The 19,176-nt window shown below is 44.1% G+C and overlaps 1 protein-coding gene across 1 annotated transcript in view; it reads left to right on the forward strand.

The window, feature by feature from the left end:
* Nucleotides 1–19,176, forward strand: part of VTA1 (vesicle trafficking 1) — a 341,069-nt gene that overhangs the window by 187,694 nt on the left and 134,199 nt on the right. Inside the window, exon 5 of the mRNA XM_085611654.1 lies at nucleotides 12,691–12,796. Coding sequence (XP_085467780.1) covers nucleotides 12,691–12,796 — 106 coding nt within the window. The remainder of the gene's footprint in view (nucleotides 1–12,690; nucleotides 12,797–19,176) is intronic.

Genomic DNA, 19,176 nt, shown 5'->3' on the forward strand with positions numbered 1-19,176 from the left:
ACTTCGGTTGTTACACAGAACGTCTTTTTTAGTCTGTAAGCACTATTTTCTCTAAAGAGTTTCTCCTACTGCAGGCAGGACATGCTTTCCTACTACATTCAGCGCTCCATGCAAGTTTTCACTTTCTGAGCATCCCTGCACAATGACGCCCGCTTTTTATGTCTCGCCTGAGCCAGCGCATGCGCTGCTCTGGCGAGACATTTAGTGAGTGGGGTTTCAAAAGTCCGACAGGGTGGCATAGAGCGTGCAGTTACGCGCACAATGACGAGCAGAGGCGCCATCTGGCTTTCCTCTCTCGTCATGGTGCACGCACACCACTCGCCACAGCTGCTTTCACTTTTGCCGTAGCGCGTTTTTTAAAAATTTCTGTTTAGCGCGCGCGCGCACAACTCCCGGGCTTGTTTGTTTTTCTTTTTCGGTGGTATGAGGCGCGCTTGTTTTTATTACCTTACTAGAAGCTTTGTGATTGGCCTTTCCAAAACAGGGGTCTATTACTACTTTCTGAATCTTGATCCCCTCTAAGGAAACCTCCTGCTGCATCCATTTAGGATTTACATTTCCACTAGTGTAGTAATACTTCTGTTGGTTATTACAACAAGAGGAAATACTGAGCATGTAGCCTTTTCATCTGCAATAACATGTCAACAGTGAACATGGTTCAGTAATATTTCCACTAGATGTCCAGCGGGGTAAACAATATTAAGGATAGGCATTATCTTTATTTGTATGCCGTCCACGTTTCTTTAAGTTGGAATCCATAAGCAAAGGGAAAACGCCTTTCCTTGCATTGGTAAAGTGCTGTTTTTATATCATAAATGAAATGTGAAACTGTGTCTCAGACCAGCAGTCTCAGGAAGGTCTCGGCTTGATTTCAGTTTTTATTCTGGTTACCGTCTCCCTGTGGGGGTGCTCACATTGTTGTAAGGATATTCTGTTCTCCACAGTTCTGGGGGCCATGACCACCAAATAGAGGTCACCAGCGCCAATCCCCTGGAGTTCTTCCAATCCGAGCTGCACCAGTCCTGGCATGAACAGTGCTGCCTCTCTTGATATGGAATAAAACAAATCGTCTTGAGGGTCAAGACATCACCAGAAGGGCGGATATCATCACACTAGAGGGGAAGGATTGTAAAAAAGACACAACCTGGATGCAAGCCAGCTCCATGCCCAGACATTGGAACACTCTCCAGAACTTCAAGCTTGGTCCGACACCTCTACGGCTCAGCGCAAGCATCATTTAATCACTCAACAAGGACTACCTACCATCTTCCCAAAGGCAAGTTTTTCTTTGGGACATCTTAAAAGAAAACCACAAACAAGGCACGCCTGCTGGCATGAACAATTCATGATATCTGTTGGGCCTAGACATTATCCCTTAAATGTTCTTAATGGGCCTGCCATTTAACCTGTTGGTTCCATGGCTCCCAGGAACTGCCCTAGAAAGAGTCCCATTCTAGGCCTGTTTATGATGACAGAAAACGGGTTTGTTATCGAGATTTCTGCATGCTGTACATCTCTTTGAATCTTTCACTCCCCCCCCCCCCCCCCCCACCCCCCCCTTCCATAATGAATTACCTTTAGAAGCTTCTAAAGATTGTGGGAAAGGAGAGAGACAGACAGCTCTATTGGATGACACATTTACCAGACATCATTTACCGGTGGAAAAAAGTGTATGAAGATTTAGAGTCACTCAGGGTGGGAGACTTCAAAGGCAAGGCAAGCCGCTGCTGGCTGGGATGCAAATCTACAGCAAAAGGTCAGATAACTGCCGCTCTTTTACTGGGAATGGGAGCACTCCTGAGGTAGTGTTATTATGCCTCTGACGCTGCACATTCCCCTAACTCTACATAGCAGTGCTGATGAAGAATGGATACAGCATATTGATGAAAGCCGCCGTTTTAACCGCTGCAGAATGGAGGAATCTCTGATAAACACATGGTATTCGTGTAAGGGGCCGCTATCCTGGACACAATTCAGGGCCTGTGCTAGCCAGTCTGGCGGCCGGGAACGAAACCTCTGTAAAAACACATTAAGTCGGGGTGGAATCGAGGCTCGGAGATCTGAGCCACATGCCAATGTTAACCTGCCTTTGTGAAATGGAATTTGAACTGGTGGTGCTGTAATACGATGATGCAAATATTATTTTGAGCACTACCAGTGTTACAGAAACATGAGTTGAATATATTACTGGACTCTGGTGTTTTTAAATATTGGACTTGAAGTACGTAGATGATGTAATGAAACATGTATACGGGGGCATACAAATACATTTTGACATTTTGTGTCTGTGTGATTCTTGTACTTGAACTTTCATCAATATCTACTAATGACGAGTTACATTTATTCTCAGACAACCTATGTTACCCTAGTGAAATCAACAAGACCAACAGTGACAGGGCAGTTTTACAACCCACTCTTGGTCAATGCCAGGGATTTCTGGGACTTGTGTTTGCCTGTTACATTTCTGGTCCGCTCACACCCAGTCATTGGCTGCAGTACAATTTGTCAAGTTTGACCGTCCACACTGACGTCAAATACCAAAACAAATCCTTCCACCCGAAGGACAAGAGGTTGGTAGTAAAGTTGGCTTGTATTTATACACGTGGCCTCACGTTCCTTCCATCTAACTCGATAGAAAACCTCTTCACTTTAAAATATTTTCTCAGAGCCCGACAAAACCATGGAATGGGATGATTGTGAGGAGTGCACCAGGGTGCTGGGCGCTCTACACACCCAGGCCTTGAGTTCCCTGCTCGAGTATTCTTGCAGCAAGGAGGTCGCCCAGTCTGAGAAGAGAGTTGCAGTGTCTCAGGGACCAATTGGGTCCTCTGGGCTTTTTAAAGGTTTGTGAGCTGAGGTGGCTGCAGGGTGAGAGGGGGTTCCAGAAGGTGTTCCCTGAGAACCTGCCAATGGCTCTCCCAACAGGTCATGATCCAGGGATGACTAAGGGGATCTAGTTGGAGACATCATTCAACATCTATATTTTTCACCACACAGGATGTTGACGTGTGCTCATTAAAGCTGTACATCGCACGGATGACACAAGTGCAGATCTTTTCCATAAAGGAGGTACCTTAACAGCTCCGAGCTGTGCGTCATAATCAACTGGAGCATTTTTCTTTGTTTACTGACCTCAAATAAAAACAAGCATTGGCATAGCCAATAGGTCTCGCCTCTGAGACCTTATAAGTATTTAGTTATTGCAGCGCAATATCCTTACTGCAACAACATTAACTGTTGCATGGCTAAACACTTATAAGGTCCCAAAGGCGAGACCTATTGGCTATGCCAATGCTTGTTTGAATAGGTCTCGCATATACAAGTTTGAGCTGTTGCCATTTTAAATGGCAATGCATTTTATGTATGTGCTAATCAGCAAAACAGATATATAAAAGGAATTGTCATTTACAATGCCAATTAAACTCTCGCAAACGCAAGACCTGTTCACTTGGCAGCAGAGATCACCGCCACCGGGATGGAGTTCTCCCTCTGGTAAAGTACAGGGACATTTAAAAAAGCTTTGTGGAAACACTGCCAACGATGTTGTTCTTTTAATCTTTTAACTTCAAGCGTTAAGACTGTTCATCAGACTCCTTGTTGTTTCAGATGCTCGTCAGTGAGCCGTGCAGTGGCCTCTGCCAGGGAGTGGACAATGTTCTATTGAACAGAGCTTTGGCCCCTGAAAGCCTGCCTGGCTGGAGCGAGCTTTTTGGAGGGGGCATCGTTAATGCCGTGCTCGAGTTACAGGAGCTAGGTGACCCCTAACCATGTGCCTCAGAATGCCTTTCTGATTACATTACTCTTTTAAAACACTCCCTTAAGTTAGACATAAGGGAACTTGCCGGAAAGAACGGTTGGTGCTTACTTTTTTCCCAAACACACAAGCTTCCGTCTTTGTCCTCCTCACTCAGATGGCATGTTTGATTCACCACTTTGAGTCGCCAACTTTTGAAATGAAGAATCGAAAGAAAGGGGAACCGTTCTTTTAAGTTGTTTCAGGTCATGACAGAAGACAAAAGTAAAACTGAAGTCAGCAGCTAAGAAAAGATTGGACTAGCTTTCGCTTTCTATGGCCCTTGTTCCTAAAATAAAGCAGTGAGAGCCGGACCCGTGGGGCTGCATTCCCGGCCATGGTTGAAATCTGCTTCTACGAGGCTTCAATCCGGAGGCCTGCTATTCAAGCGCGCAACACCCATTGGACTCAAAGGGCTTCAGCCCCCCCCCCCCGTCGTGTGTGGCAGCCCGGGATGAGACAGCTTCCCGGGCACCCACACAGCCGCACCCGAGCACTTCACAGGTCTTTAAAAGACCATTTGCATGTTAATGAGGCCTCGCTGTTGTTTCACCCCTTCTAAGAGCCCCTGCAGCTCCACTCTGCCTATTGCTTAAAGATTCAGCCCCCCCCCCGAATTTTTTTCTTGGCGCCCCCCCCCCCCGAAATTTGGCTCTAGTTGCGCCCCTGTTCAAGATAGATGCATCTTGAAACGATCGAATGATTTTTTTTTAATGAAAATTGATTATGTGGCTGCTATCACACCACCATTGCCCCTCAGAAAGCATTTACAGGCCAATCTTTCGGTGCTAGCCCGCACATTTCTTATGGCTGTCTTGGCAGTGGAATGCACCTGTTGAAGGATGCTGACACCACTTGTCTTGATGCGATGATACAGATTCATTTCACAGCCTCGCTTGTAGGAAAGTTAATCAAGTCACTCGGAGAATCTGTAGTGAAATCGGCGTTTTTATTTGTTTTTTAACTGTGCCTGCTTTTCGTTGAAATGTATATGACACTATGTTGGCAATCTTATATAAGATCTCAGTACTGTGTCTTCAGTTCTTGGTTTCTCTTCCTGCGTTTTTTCAGTTTCGACAGATCCCAAATACATCTCTGTACATTAATGCACAAAAGGTTCTTTGCCCCCCCCCCCCCCCCCCCCCCCTCGGGCGTTTAAAGTCCGACCTTTTCTTGTACTGTGAGTGTTAATAAAACTAGACTTAATCCAGTTCATTGTGGGGGGTGACATGGGACTTGTAGTGGTAAAGTTGGATGGCAAACTTATTTTATTAGTGGCACTTATTTGCCTTTCAGTTAAAACTGTGGTCCCTTAAGCTCCAGCCATGCCAAGTCAGTGGCCATGTTTGCCTGGCCGCAGTTCGATATCAAAGGGTGGGATGAAGGTCATGACGTTTACAAACAATTGCTGTTATTACAATAAAAATCACCGCCGCCTCATGACCATTATAGCTAGATGGGTCGCGAAAGTTTATCATTCTGAAAATTGGTACGTGGTTCTGAAAAGTTTGGGAATCACTGCTCTATTCCTATCCGTTAAGCTGTCCAGGGGTCTTAGTTTTTATTTGTTTACGTCCCTTATACATTGATTGTTGGCACAAGATCTAAGTTTCCATTTTGAGGCTCTCCTGTTGTGAGCCTAGAAAGTTTCTTGTGGGATGTTAACTCTACATCCTCACCTCCCCACCTGCGCCGCACACACACTCATCAAATGCTTTACCTAGTGCTGATACCTACTCCCTTAATTCTGGGACATTACAAACCTAAAAAATGTAGTTCTTGGAGTGCTTGATTCCCAGCTCCCCTCATGTCAGATGCCTAGTGCTAGTCATATAAAAAATAAAGATTTTGCAGATGTCAGTCAGTTGTGTTATTTCTGCTCGCAGCGGGGAGGAGAGCCTGGAACAGATACAGTATCTTGGAGAGAGCTGTCATTTTAAAGGAGGCTATTCTCTCTACCAAAGAAAGGGCATGAAGGTGCCAGGATGAAGTGAGTGCCTTCAAAGAATTGGGTTAAGCCTTGGACATTGGTTCTAGTTCAGGTGTAGAGATCCGGGGTCAGACACCCTCAAGGGAAGGGAATCAAGCATTCAATGGAAGTGGGCGTCTCCGCTTGGAGCTTGTGGAGGAGCGCTGTGTCCCCAGACGCCACCATGCCCAGTGATTTCCCCCAGGTTTACTTTAAGACCTGCCAATGCCTAGTATTCCCTTCTGATGAAGGGGTTTCAGCTACAGAGCGAAGAGTATGTTGGAAAGTGGAAAGTGGACCACCCTGTCTGGAACTCTTTTTATTCAATCCTTCCACGATTTGATTTCATTGACCCTAACTCTGGCCCTTGGGGAGCCATAGAGCACTTCGATCCAACCTCTGAATCGCACACCGAATCACGCCTTGTCTAGGGTTGCTCTTAGCATAGATTGGTCTACCCTGTCAAATGCTTATGTCGCATCGAGGGAAAGCAGAGCAGCTTCGCTATGACGTCTCTGGACTAGATCTATGGCATGTAGGGTGCTTTTGGTGGTGTCACTGGTAGATCGAGACCTTACGAATCCTGTCTGATCTGTGTGGATCAGATTGGTAAGGCAGGCCTCAAAACAGGTTGCCATAATTGTAACCATAATTTTGGTGTTAGGAGTGAGATGGGCCGGTAGGTTTGGCCCCAGGTCAGGTCTTTATCTAGCTTGGCAGTCAGTACTAGAGTGGCCCTTGCTAAAGATGATTAAGGTCAGTCTGCAAGACTGAGACAGTTGGTTATTTACCTCAGTTAGTAGGGGCTGTATCAGTGTGGCACAAAGCTTATAAAATGCGACAGTAAAGCCGTCTTAGCCCGAGCCTTTTCCCAGTTTCAGGTGCTTTATGGCCATCAAAACCTCTGCATTCAAAATGGGCTTGTTTAGGGCCGCTCTGTTGTTGCCAGAGAGGCACAGCAGACAGAGAGATTTCATGTAGATCTGTTGAGCCTCTTTATCAGCTTATTTGGCTTGATACAGAGTGTGGCTGGGCTGTATGTCCATGACTTTGAACGTAAATTCATTCAAGATGCCAATAATCCTTTTATCTCTTCCATAAGTTTTTGGAAGAGATATATCGATGATATTTTCATGATCTGGAAAGGATCATATGAGTCACTACAGGACTTTTTACTCTGGATCAATACTCTTGACCAGAACCTAAAATTCACTCACACAGCAGACAAACAGGAAATTGTTTTCTTAGATGTGGTGATATCGAAACAAAATGGTCAGTTTTCCACCAAAACGCACTACAAAACAACAGCGAAGAATAACCTCTTGGAGTTCACAAGCTTCCACCTGAGGCCCTTGCGGGAGAATTTGCCTTCCGGGCAAAACTTGCGGTTAAGGAGAAACTGTAGTAATTTGGAAGACTTTCGTAAACAATCTTCGGACCTGACTGTCAAGCTCAAGAATCGGGGCTACCCTGTTTCTGTCCTCAACAAAGGTTATAAAAGGGCACGTAACCAACCCAGAGAAGCACTTCTTGACGAGATACCAAAAGAGCATAATGACATCCCCTTGACATGTGTCACTACCTTCAGCACAGCCTCCGACGCAGTCAAGAAAACCATCAATAGACACTGGCGTATTGTTAACAGCAACAACAAAAAATGGGACAAACCCCTGTTTTCTTTTAAGAAAGGACGCAATCTCCAAGACTCTCTGGTTAACACCCGCCCTAAAGACTAAGCCACCAAGGGCCCTCCATCTATCATCGATGCGTGGGATCTACCCAAAGTGACGTGCCATTACCCTTGTTCTAATTGTAGTATCTGTCCCCTCACTACACACACTAAAACCCTAGATCTTGAACCCCACAAAGTGTGGACGCAGAAGGCCCACACTAATTGCAACTCCACAAACGTGGTATATCTGATAACATGCCCATGTGGGTTACGATATGTGGGCATGGCCACACGAAAAGTTAAATTACGTGTGTGCGAACATCGCAGTAACATTAGATGTGGTCGGGTTACCACCATAATTAAGCAAACACTTCCTACAACTCAATCATACAACCAATGACTTGAGATGGACAGTGATTGAACAGATTACTACTCAAAGAAATGTTCAGAAGATTCTGTATGAAAAGGAACAGAGGTGGGTCTACCGGCTGGGCACGCACCAACAGGGACTGAATGATAATATTCCTTGGGGCACTGTGCTACAGAGCTAACCAACTACCGCACACCCCGTTCTTCTGTTCTGACTATTGACCCTTACCTTGATTACAATCAACTATTGAGACAGAGTCACTCAACATCCCCCATGGATCCACATTACCTAATTGCCCTTTCATGTCATCCATACAGTGGGCATAGCCATGACCACTGATGCCCCTTTTTTTACGACTGTTCATAACTACTGAACGATTTACCATCACTCAGGATGTATATCTCCTATGGGCTCTGTGTACCCACCAGTCATTGTCTACCTGTTTTTTTTCCTATACCACCTGCTATAGGTATCCATCATGAGTAGCCAAGCAGCACATTGCAACACAGGATCCGCTTTCTGGGATACCTGTTTATCTGTGCCTGTTGCCCTCATGTTATTTCTCATGTGCGTTTTTTGTTTCTGGCATTAGGTTGTTCCCACCCGCGTTCTTTAGTATATTATAATACCCCCTAACCAAATCGGACTACAAACATACCTACCAATCTTATTGTGGTGTTGTATTTTCTCCATGACAACCATTCTTAGTATTCCCGTGATTGGGGTTTACTGCGGCCCAGGAAATATCGGCAGTACTCATTGGTTACTGTTGGCCGCTTCACCAACGCTTAAGTGCTGACTCTTCCGACTGGCCTTGTCTCTCACTTAGCCATTTGTCCTTTTCCTGGCGCACGTACTATGAGCCCTTACGATTGGCCATTTCTTGTAGCGCATCCCACACCAGCCTGATGACGCGGTTTCCCTTGAGTAACCGCCCACCATCAACGTCGGGCTTAAAGGAACTACCGGACCGCCATTACATTATCTACGGGTTCCGGATAGAAGAGGGTGTTTCCAGGTTCCAAGCGGGTGCCTGGCGTCGAGGGCGTGAGTCTATCCTTGTCTCAGAAGCTAAATACTTTATTCTTCTGTTATTAACATGCTGTTTATCCCGATTTCCTTTTGTGCCATATTGCCACCACCCCCCTCCCGTGACCTATGGTACAGTGAACGATTGTACTACCTGTAAGAACTTTTAATTGCTTTCCCTAACTATAATTTTCCCAGCAGCACCATTGTGGATGTTTTTACTTTTTCCCTAGTTCACATGTTATTTAGTAAAGCTAAACTGGCATTTTGTACACCTTTGGGCCCCATAGTCGATTAGCTATACAACCACGTTGTATAAGTCTGGTAGGGGACGGATGTCCCCATTCACGAGGATTTCGATTGGAGTCCTTTATGTGCACGAGTTCACTAATAGCACCACATGTGAACTGGATATTGTCTATGTAAGTGCACCATGAAGAGCACGTTTGCATAGCTTCTGAAACTGTGACAACCACTAGGAGCATACTGACAAAACTTCTCTTTGTCTGTTTGTTTGTTTGTCAATGTCTGTCACATTTGTCATCAGAATAAACTCGGTTCCTCTCTAATTTCGTGGGAATCTGAACTCCTAGTGTTTTTTAAAATGTTTTTTAAGATTTTTCACACTAGCAACCCCTGGTCAGGGTGGGCCTTAGCGCGCTTATACTGCCGGGGTTCATCACTACATTTTGGTCCTGAAGAAAGCCTGAATAGCAATCACACATAGGCATAAACATGTTGACCACACCCCTAGGGATAAAACCAAACTTTTAATTTAGTTCTTTATCCCACACAACATACATTTTATCCATGTCTGATTGGCAAAATTAATAATTTAATTTTTTCACAGTCTAGACATTTTTAAAACTCACTATTCACTCTTCACCAAACACCAATTACCAGCTCCTCAGTAAACTGGCGTCGCAGCACACTAGGGTGGCATTCGGCCACTCCTGATGGGGTCCTATGATAAAGCATGTCACCAACCAGGTTGGTGAGCGAGGGCTTTTTTTAGAAACCTAATGGATCTTTCTCTTCAGTAAAGTCTAACTGTTATTTTCTACATGCTTGCTCTTCTTCTATTTTGATGGTACACTCCTTTGTTGATTTTTTGATTTGACTCGAGGGGAGTAGGAGTGCTCTAGAGTTGTTTTTTCCCTTCCTCTCCCATTGATTCCTATATACTTGATACAGAGTACACTACAATTAATTGAAGGCGTCCACCTACTCTCCTTCTGAGGAGCACTGGGTGCCAGCTTTATTAAGCCTTTGCGGATGTAGCCCTTGGCGTGCTGAATTCGTAGCTTGTTTGCCAAAAGGGAGCCCATTTTATCCCCCCACTCGTAAAATAGGGCACCCGATCGGGCTAGGATGTAGTTGGCCTGATTGTATTACAGAGAATTAATTAACAGTAGAGTGCGTTAAGACCCAGCCAAAGTTTCTTAGAGGGTTGGATTTATGAAGTTTGAAGTTGCTCTGCCAGGAGCAAGTCATCTTTGAGTTGGAGGAGCTCGACTTCTCTCATTCACTTAAGTCAGCTAGCCTCTCTAATGAGCACCCCTCTCACCACTGTTTTTAGTGCATCCCATACCACTCGGGGCTCACTTCTCCTGTATGATTGAATTGAATGTATTCTCGGATGGAGGTCGTTACCTCATGTCGTACTACCGAGTCCGTCAGGAGAGCATCATTCAGGCTCCAGGTCCCTCACTTATGTGTCCGATTGGAACTGGGCTGAGATAGCAACATCTGAATTGGGTTATGGTCCTGGGAAACATATCTACTTGGGCCAGTAGTCGCTGATCTATCAACAAGTAATCAATACTGGCACAGTTGTTGTGACCCTCAGAGTAGTGCAAATAGTCTGTAGTTGGTGTCGGTATCACCAGGTGTCAGTCAGGCCCAACTTTTGGAGGACAGTCCTACCCAACGCCGACAATGTTGGCGTACCTCCTACCATCTGATGCGACTTGTCAAGGGTAGTGTCCATGACACAATTGAGGTCGCCCCCAATCAGGAGATGGTGGTCTGTGGCTCCTGCTATCTTTTGTACTAAGGGTATTAAGAATGTCTCCTGGCCAGCGTTCGGGCAGTAGATGTTCTTGATTGTGATGGGGTGCCATCCAAGTTGCCCAGTAACAAAAGTAATCTCCCTAGTCGTCAGTCAAGACCCTTTGCTCACGAAATCTCGTGGGGTCTTTAAATCAAATTGCAACCCTTGCTGTTTTAGTGGGGCGAGGCACAATATTGGAGCAGGAAGAATCTAGAGTGCAGTCTGCGTTGGTCCTCTTTGAGGACGTGCGTCTTTCGTAACAGGCAAATATCCCCCCGAACCTCTTCAACTTCCACAACACGCTGAGCCTCTCTCTTTGTAGGACTGTTGAGGTCCCAACTTTATATGTTAAACCCCGTAAAGTGGGACTTAAGGTCATGGCAAGTCAGTTGATGGGGGCCCTGTGTTAAGCCCTGAGCCCTGTGGTGCAGGTGGGTGGGTATGTATATACATCTCATGTAGGGTGGTGTTGTGACCTTTTATTTACACCCACCAACCCGAAAACAACAGAAACAAGCACCAGTAACTAGTGTCTCATATATGGGGACGAGTAAAATCCTGAATGTTTGCTCAGGTCGTTTCTGTCCTAAACCCTGAAGTCGCAGGGCCCAATTTCAATTGGAAGCGGCCTGAGGCGAGAAAATCAAGAGGAGCGTGCCATAGCGCCATACCTAGACATCCGCCATGTTAGGCTGCGGGCCACGCTCCCGCCCTTATTATTTAAATAATCTGTTGTTATGCGTTTTTTGAAAGGACTGCTACTTTCGTCATGCTGCAGTGGGACTGTAACTTGGTTCTCACATATTCTATGTGCACTGCTAGCTCATTCTATGTGAACCAAATCTGCTACTACGGCGTTGGCATGCAGAATTCTTGACCTGGACATCTGTCAGGCAGCAACTTGGCCATCACTCCTTATGTTCACAAAGCACTACTGTCTGGACAGCCATGTTTGCTGAGAGGGGCATTTTGTCTGCTCGGTCCTACGGGCTTTTTGATTTAAGTCCATTCTCAGCCATACCTCCAAATAGGCACTGCTTTTGTATCTGTTCAAAAGGTGAGGAATCTGCAGTTAGAAGTTTTAATCACTGACATTCGGTAAGGCCTTTTCTGGTATAGACTCTATCTAACTGCAGATTCCTCACTGATCCTCCCTGCTCTGTGGATTGGACTCTCAAGTCAAGGAATCGGCACTCTGTTTAAAGTTAGTTTGCAGTTGGGGCTCTGGGTCTGGGGTGGAAAAAGCCTCGATAGCAACTGTTAGCACGCAGGAGTGGCGCCTATTCAGACACTGTGCGCCATTTCCGGAAAGGAACAGCGTCAGTGCGCACAACCTACTGACATCAGAGGTATTGCTGAAAAAGTTTCGGATCTTGTCTGACACCTGGGAAATATTCAAAGGTGAGGAATCTGTGGTTAAATATACTTTCTACCAGAAAGAGTGTTACTGAAGGTAAGTAACTTGTTCTTTCAGACTTTTTCTGACCTCAAGCCACGTATTTTATCGGTTCCACCCCCCAATATACCACAAAAATATCACGCTTTATATATTATGACCTAGTATTTTGCTTGTTTCTATGTTATTAAAGCGTCATTCACTATATAGAGTCTTGCCATTCTGTGCCCAGGGTCTTGAGACCTTATGTCAGTGATCTAAATAAATATGACTTATAAAGAGAATTGTTATTACTAAGAAAGCACAGCCCATGTTATTTGCTTGTTTGCCAAATGAGACTGTAAAAATTTGTTTCCATGCATTATATTTTGGCGAGTATCATATATAATTTTGTATGCATTCTTCCAGAATGTTCATTACAGAAAGTATGCCAGGTGGAAGGCAACATATATTCACAATTGCCTAAAGAAAGGAGAGACGCCCCAGGCTGGACCTGTTGCAATGGAAGGCTACGGTAAGTCTTTGGACGTGTTTTTCAAAAATTGCAATTAATGAACCAGACAAATTGGTATTCGAACACTTTTTCTTTATTGTGATATGCAGCTTCAAAACCACATTTTATTTTTATATAGTGCGAACTCGACCCAAAGGTATCAGAGTGCTATACATGAGCACCAGTTGTTACATTTCCATACTGTTTTCTTGTTTAACATCTTAAGTCTTATCACTCTCAGAATAGCCCTCATAATATTTCCTGAGTTAATACATGTGATTTAATTTTTTTTTCTCTGGCAGTGAAAGAATTATTGACTGTCCTAAACATCTGAATGCTTGAAAATGGATAATAGGTTGGCCCAGTCTTCCAAGCCAATTGAAATCTTGATAATACTAATTTAATCCGGACATCTGTCCGCGGCTGCAGAAATGAGTACTAGCTCCACCTCTAAGCATGATGGCTGTTTGGATGTCAGTACACCTTGAACACAAACTCCACATCACCTGTTTGACACAGCCACAAAATGATTGGTGCGCGCCTCAATGGAGATATTAAGGAATCCTTGGACTAGTGCAGCAGTTTCCTTTCTCGCTGTTTCTCTGATTTGAAGAACAGAATCTTTTAGCACAGGCTCCAATTTGGTTTAGCGGGCGGAATTAGCGGCAGAACTTCTTATTAAGTATTATTTCGAAAACCTCTGATTTTTATCTTGCGGCGAATTCTTTGGCACTTTTAACATTAATTCTTTAGTCTTGCACTTGTAAATTTTGCACTTGAAATTGCTCTGATATTTTTAATTGCAGCGAACTTTCTGGTTTTTATCTAAAATACGTGCTTACCTTGACACTCCATATTAGAGAAACGGGGGAAACAGGGCCAATACTCACCAACAGAAGTTTGTAGCACCTCGCGGCCTGCGATCTCCATGGTCCACCGCCAGTCATTAGCGGACTGTTCGATGTGGAGGGAGATCTCCGGGAACGGCCATTATTCTTGAGGTGTCTTACTTCCTGGTTGGGCCACTTAGAACCGCCATCTTGTTTGGGTTTGCGGTCTAGCCTTCCACCACTCAACCAGGCCGGGCAACATAAAAGGAGGAAATGGCGCGAGCGCGCAACTGATTTGAAGAACAGAATATCTTAGCACAGGCTCCAATTTGGTTTAGTGGGCGGAATTAGCGGCAGAACTTCTTATTAAGTATTATTTCGAAAACCTCTGATTTTTATCTTGCGGCGAATTCTTTGGCACTTTTAACATTAATTCTTTAGTCTTGCACTTGCGAATTTTGCACTCGACATTGCTCTGATATTTTTAATTGCGGCAAACTTTCTGGTTTTTATCTAAAATACGTGCTTACCTTGACACTCCATATTAAAGAAACGGGGGAAACGGGGCCAATACTCACCAACAGAAGTCTGAAGCACCTCGCGCCCTGCAATCTCCCTGGTCCACCGCCAGTCATTAGCGGACTGTTCGATTGTGTCTTACTTCCTGGTTGGGCCACTTAGAACCGCCATCTTGCTTGGGTTTGCGGTCTAGCCTTCCGCCACTCAACCAGGCCGGGCAACATAAAAGGAGGAAATGGCGCGCAGCGGACGCGCCACCGGTGCGCCGAAGGGGCGCCAATAGCAAGCCCGTCTGCGCCCATCTGCGCCCAGATCGCACCGATCGCCAAAACCCCTGGTCCTGGAATTGTACACCATAACCACATCATTGAATATTCCTGCGAAGAATTACTGGCCCTAAGACAAGGTAATACTTCTGACACAGTCGGTGTGCTACCTGATGCTCCTTTGAGCACTTGGCCTTTGACACCCATATACACAACTCAGCCTTCCATAATAGATAAATTTAATATCCATTGCCTGCTTCTTAACACCAGATCTCTGGTGAAACATCAATTAGAGTTTCATAAGCTTGTTCTCACATTGAACATAGACATTGCCTTTCTAACAGAGACATGGGCAGATGAGAGCTCTGACCCTGATATTATTGCTGCCACACCTCCTGGCTATATCATTTTTAGGCAACATAAGAGGTGGAGGTTTGGCGATTCTATACCGGGATAACTACAAGACTAGATTTGAACCATTATAACTGCTGGGTCTTGAAGCTATGACCTTCTCGATTGAACCTCCAGACTCACTTGCTATCAAAGGAGTTCTGATATACCGCCCCCCAGGAGATAGGAATTGTTTCATAGATAAAATCAGTTCCATTATGGAAACTGTTATTACTAATCAAAGTTACATGGTGCTGGGAGACTTTAATTTTCATTTAGAGAATATGGAAGATCCTAATTCACTTAAACCTCATGGACTCATTTGGTCTGCCCTTCGTTAGTAAAGGTCCAACACATAAAGCTGGCCACATGTTGAATGGTATATTTTCCAATTGGGAACATTTTAGGTTATCTCCATCCCTCCCACTAACCTGGTCAGATCACTGGGTGGTTACTTGGTCTATGATGGTCACAAAATTAGGACAACATAGACTGACAACAATACATACTATTAGTAGAGCCTGGCACAAAATTGAGCCATACATTCTGGCAGAGGCAATTGCCACTGCCCCCTGCCAACTCGAGCTGGGTGAAGACGCAGATCGTAATATTGATATCCTTTCTTGCTGGCTATATACCATGTTGGACAATATAACTCCCATCTCTCGAACATCAAAAAAAGAAAGGAAGTTGTCCCAACCTTGGTATAATGAGAATTTAAGACTATCTAGACAGGAATGTCGTAGACAGGAACAAAAATGGTGAAGAAGCTATGAGGCAGATGAGAAAACAGCATATAAAGTGAAACTTGCAAAACATAAAAAAGATATAATAAAAGCCAAAACAGACTATTTTACGAAAAAAAATAAGAAATGCTTGTGACACCAATAAAACTCTCTTCTCGGTAGTTAACAGATTGGTTAAACCTAATAACACCAGCCATAATGAATCTAGTCAGGACTTCTGTAATGTGCTGGCAAATATTTTTCAAAGAAAGGTGACCAACATTTACAATAAGTTCACTAGCATTGATTGTCAGAGTAATTTTAAAACCAATCCCAAGAAAGATTCAATTAGCTTTTTTGAATTTACAAAGCCTTTAGATGAACAACTATCAGACCTTATTTTATCAATTAAGTCAGGCTCTCCCAATGATCCCTGCCCACCCAGTATAATGCATTTGATCCGTACACAATTGGCAATGTACTTGGGCCCTATTATTAACCTAGTATTTGCCAGTGGATTTTTCCCTACTCAATGGAAACCGACTTCAATTCTCCCTCTCCTAAAGAAGGACAATCTTGATAGTTCAGAACCCGGTAATTACCGCCCAATTGCAAGATTACCCTTCGCTGCCAAATGTATTGAAAATGTAATGAATAAACAAATTACTCAACACATTGAATCCAATGTCATACTAGATGAAACACAACACGGATTTAGGAAGCATCACAGCACAGAGTCAGCCCTAATTACTGCCACTGAGGACATTCGTCAATTTTAGATGAAGGAGGTACGGCCGCTCTAGTGTTGCTTGATCTCTCGGCTGCCTTCGATACGGTCAGCCATGAGATCTTGGCTGTTCGTATGCAAGAAGCAGGTATAAAAGGCACGGCACTCGAAGTTTTGAAATCTTTTCTGAGCAATCAGCAACTTAATATAGCAATGGGGTCGGTAACCTCTAAACAATTTTCATTGCCATGTGGAGTTCCGCAGGGCTCTGCCCTGAGTCCCACACTTTTTAATCTATATGTTGCACTGCTTGCCTCCATAATAAAAAAAGCAGGATTTGTCTTGGCTTCCTACGCTGACGACACACAGATTGTGGTGTCTTTAACAAAGGGAGGAAAGCACCCGGGTGAGGCCTTTAAGATCTGTATGAAGAGTGTGAGTGATTGGATGGATGTCAACTGTTTGAAGTTGAATGCAACTAAAACAGAGGTCATCATCTTTGGTAATAAACCTTCCCTCTGGACACCTGATTGGTGGCTACCTGCACTTGGTTTGCTACAAACACCCGCTGCCAAAACCAAGGATCTGGGTATCATTATTGATAAAGAACTTAAATTTAATGCCCAAGTTAGCAAAATCACAGCCATCTCTTTTTGTGCCATTAGACTAATTAACAAAATAAAGCAATTTTTACCAGAGGATCTCCTAAAAACAGTGACTTTGGCTCTGCTCCTCTCCCGTCTAGATTATTGTAATAGCATTTACCTTACCATCAATTCAGGCCTGATCAACAGGCTCCAGATTGTACTGAATGCGGCAGCTCGCCTCATTCTGAATATCCCTAAGAACGTCTCCCCAAAGAAGCCATAAAAAAACTACACTGGCTCCCAGTTAGGCAGAGATGTAAGTTTAAGGTCCTATGTCTGGCTTTTAAATCATTGCACAATCTGGGACCAGCACAGTTCAGAAACAAACTAAAATGGTATGTTCCAAACAGAACCCTACGGTCCGGAACAGCGAGGAACATGGTAATTACCCCCTTCAAAAAGGCTACTTGGGGAGGCAGGAGCCTTTTCAGATCAGCAGCTATGCTGTGGAATACACTACCCATCACCTTAAAATCAGCTTCCTCTTTGATCTATTTTAGGAAAGGTCTGAAAACCTGGCTGTTTACACAAACCATCTAACTCGCTCAACCAGATTACGACCTTGTGCGTATATTCTCACTGTTCTTAGATCATGCATAGCGCCAAGACGCCTTCGGGTATATGCTGCGCTTTATAAATTTAACTCAATTCAATTCAATTCTTGTGTTGAGGTCCCTGCATGCCCTGTGTTCCTTGGTCTTTTGAGACAGAAGGTTGAGCAAAATAAGGTTCAAACTCGGGTGACGAAGTGAGCTCAAGAACGAAGATGGATTCAACCCAGATGTGTGACTGGGGGTGAGTGTCTGAAAAGTTTCAGCACTCTGTCCATCATGTCCTTGTGTTTGCTTCATTTGCCTTACGTTGGCAGGGTATGCCCAGACGTTGGTCCCTTGCTCACTTTGCCACTGGATTCAAGCTAGCCTGGCTGATGAGGGGTGTTACCCCGAAACCATTCCCAGGATGCTTGTTTCCGGTCCAGGGAGGACCTGGCCTTACAGTTCGGGCTGGACTGTTCCCATGAAGCACAGGGTCAAGAAGGATTTGCATATGGCTGGGTCCAAACTGGGGTGGGGAAGTGAGCTAAAGAATGATGATGGAACTTAACCCAGATCTGTTATTCGGGGTGAGTGTCTGAAAAGTTTCAGCACTCCGTCCATCATCTCCTTGTGTTTGCTTCACTTTCAACTGCAACCAGAAATGTGGAGTTTCATGACAAAAGATTAAATGGCCTGAGTCCTCACTTACAGGCTCCTCTTATACAAAATATTGTATTCAAAGTCCACCAAAATTGCCTTCCAAGCAATTGTCCAACATTACATGATCAATATGGAGTATGTTGAAAGTTTAAAAGTGTAGTAAAATTGATTTGTGTTCCGTCTTTAACCTAATACACCCTTCCTTAGAAAGAGCTGCAATGAGATTATAGTAGCACAAGTTGCTTGAAGGTAACTGCTACTAGTCTATAAAAAAAAATCCCTTTCTCTCACCTACCAGAACTGTATGGTTCCTGTTTTCACAATGACTTTTCTTTACAGTGAGGAAAATCAGCACTTTGGAAAAGAAATAACAATGTGCCCACTGATCTGTTGTGGTTGCCAGACATAGAGAATCTTCTACTCGCCTGCTGGACATATTCAAACATGCAATATTGCTCTTGATTGCAATAGAATTTTCAGTCTGTTCCCGACCCCAAACAAAATGTGCCATTTTTTTCAATAATGACCGTAGGTGCTCCACCACCATTCAATGCCTTGAGTCATAATCCAGTTCCAAACTGTAGCATCACTGATTGATGACATAAATTCCTGTAAATAAGGTATTGGAAACACATCCACCCAAATGGCTTCGTTAAAACATCTCATCACATAGTCTTAAATCCCCATTGAACTCAAGCGAAATCGCGACTGGGAACACGCAGTCTGAACTCTGAATGGGTTCAATAAGGTATTTTACAAATAGATTGCACAGAATTTCTTTCAATTTCATCCTATAATTCATGGGCAACATTTTTCAAATGTTGCCGCCCAGGTAAGGTAAGGCATTCTCACACAAAAAGATTTTATACTCAAAATATTTCACTCTACCTAGATGATTCCCAAACAGACTAGGAAATTCTTCCTTCAACTTTGCATACTCTGTGTTATTTACAGTTGATACACATCGCTCATCATATACAGAATACAAAGGTGCGTTAGCACTGGGATCCACCATGATGTCAAATTCCGTAATGTGGGGCCACCCAAGGACCATGGCACCTTTTTAGCCACGTACACTTTACCACAACACTTCCTAGCTCC

Source organism: Triturus cristatus, chromosome 6, assembly GCF_964204655.1.
Source record: "Triturus cristatus chromosome 6, aTriCri1.1, whole genome shotgun sequence".
Taxonomy (NCBI): Eukaryota; Metazoa; Chordata; class Amphibia; order Caudata; family Salamandridae; genus Triturus; species Triturus cristatus.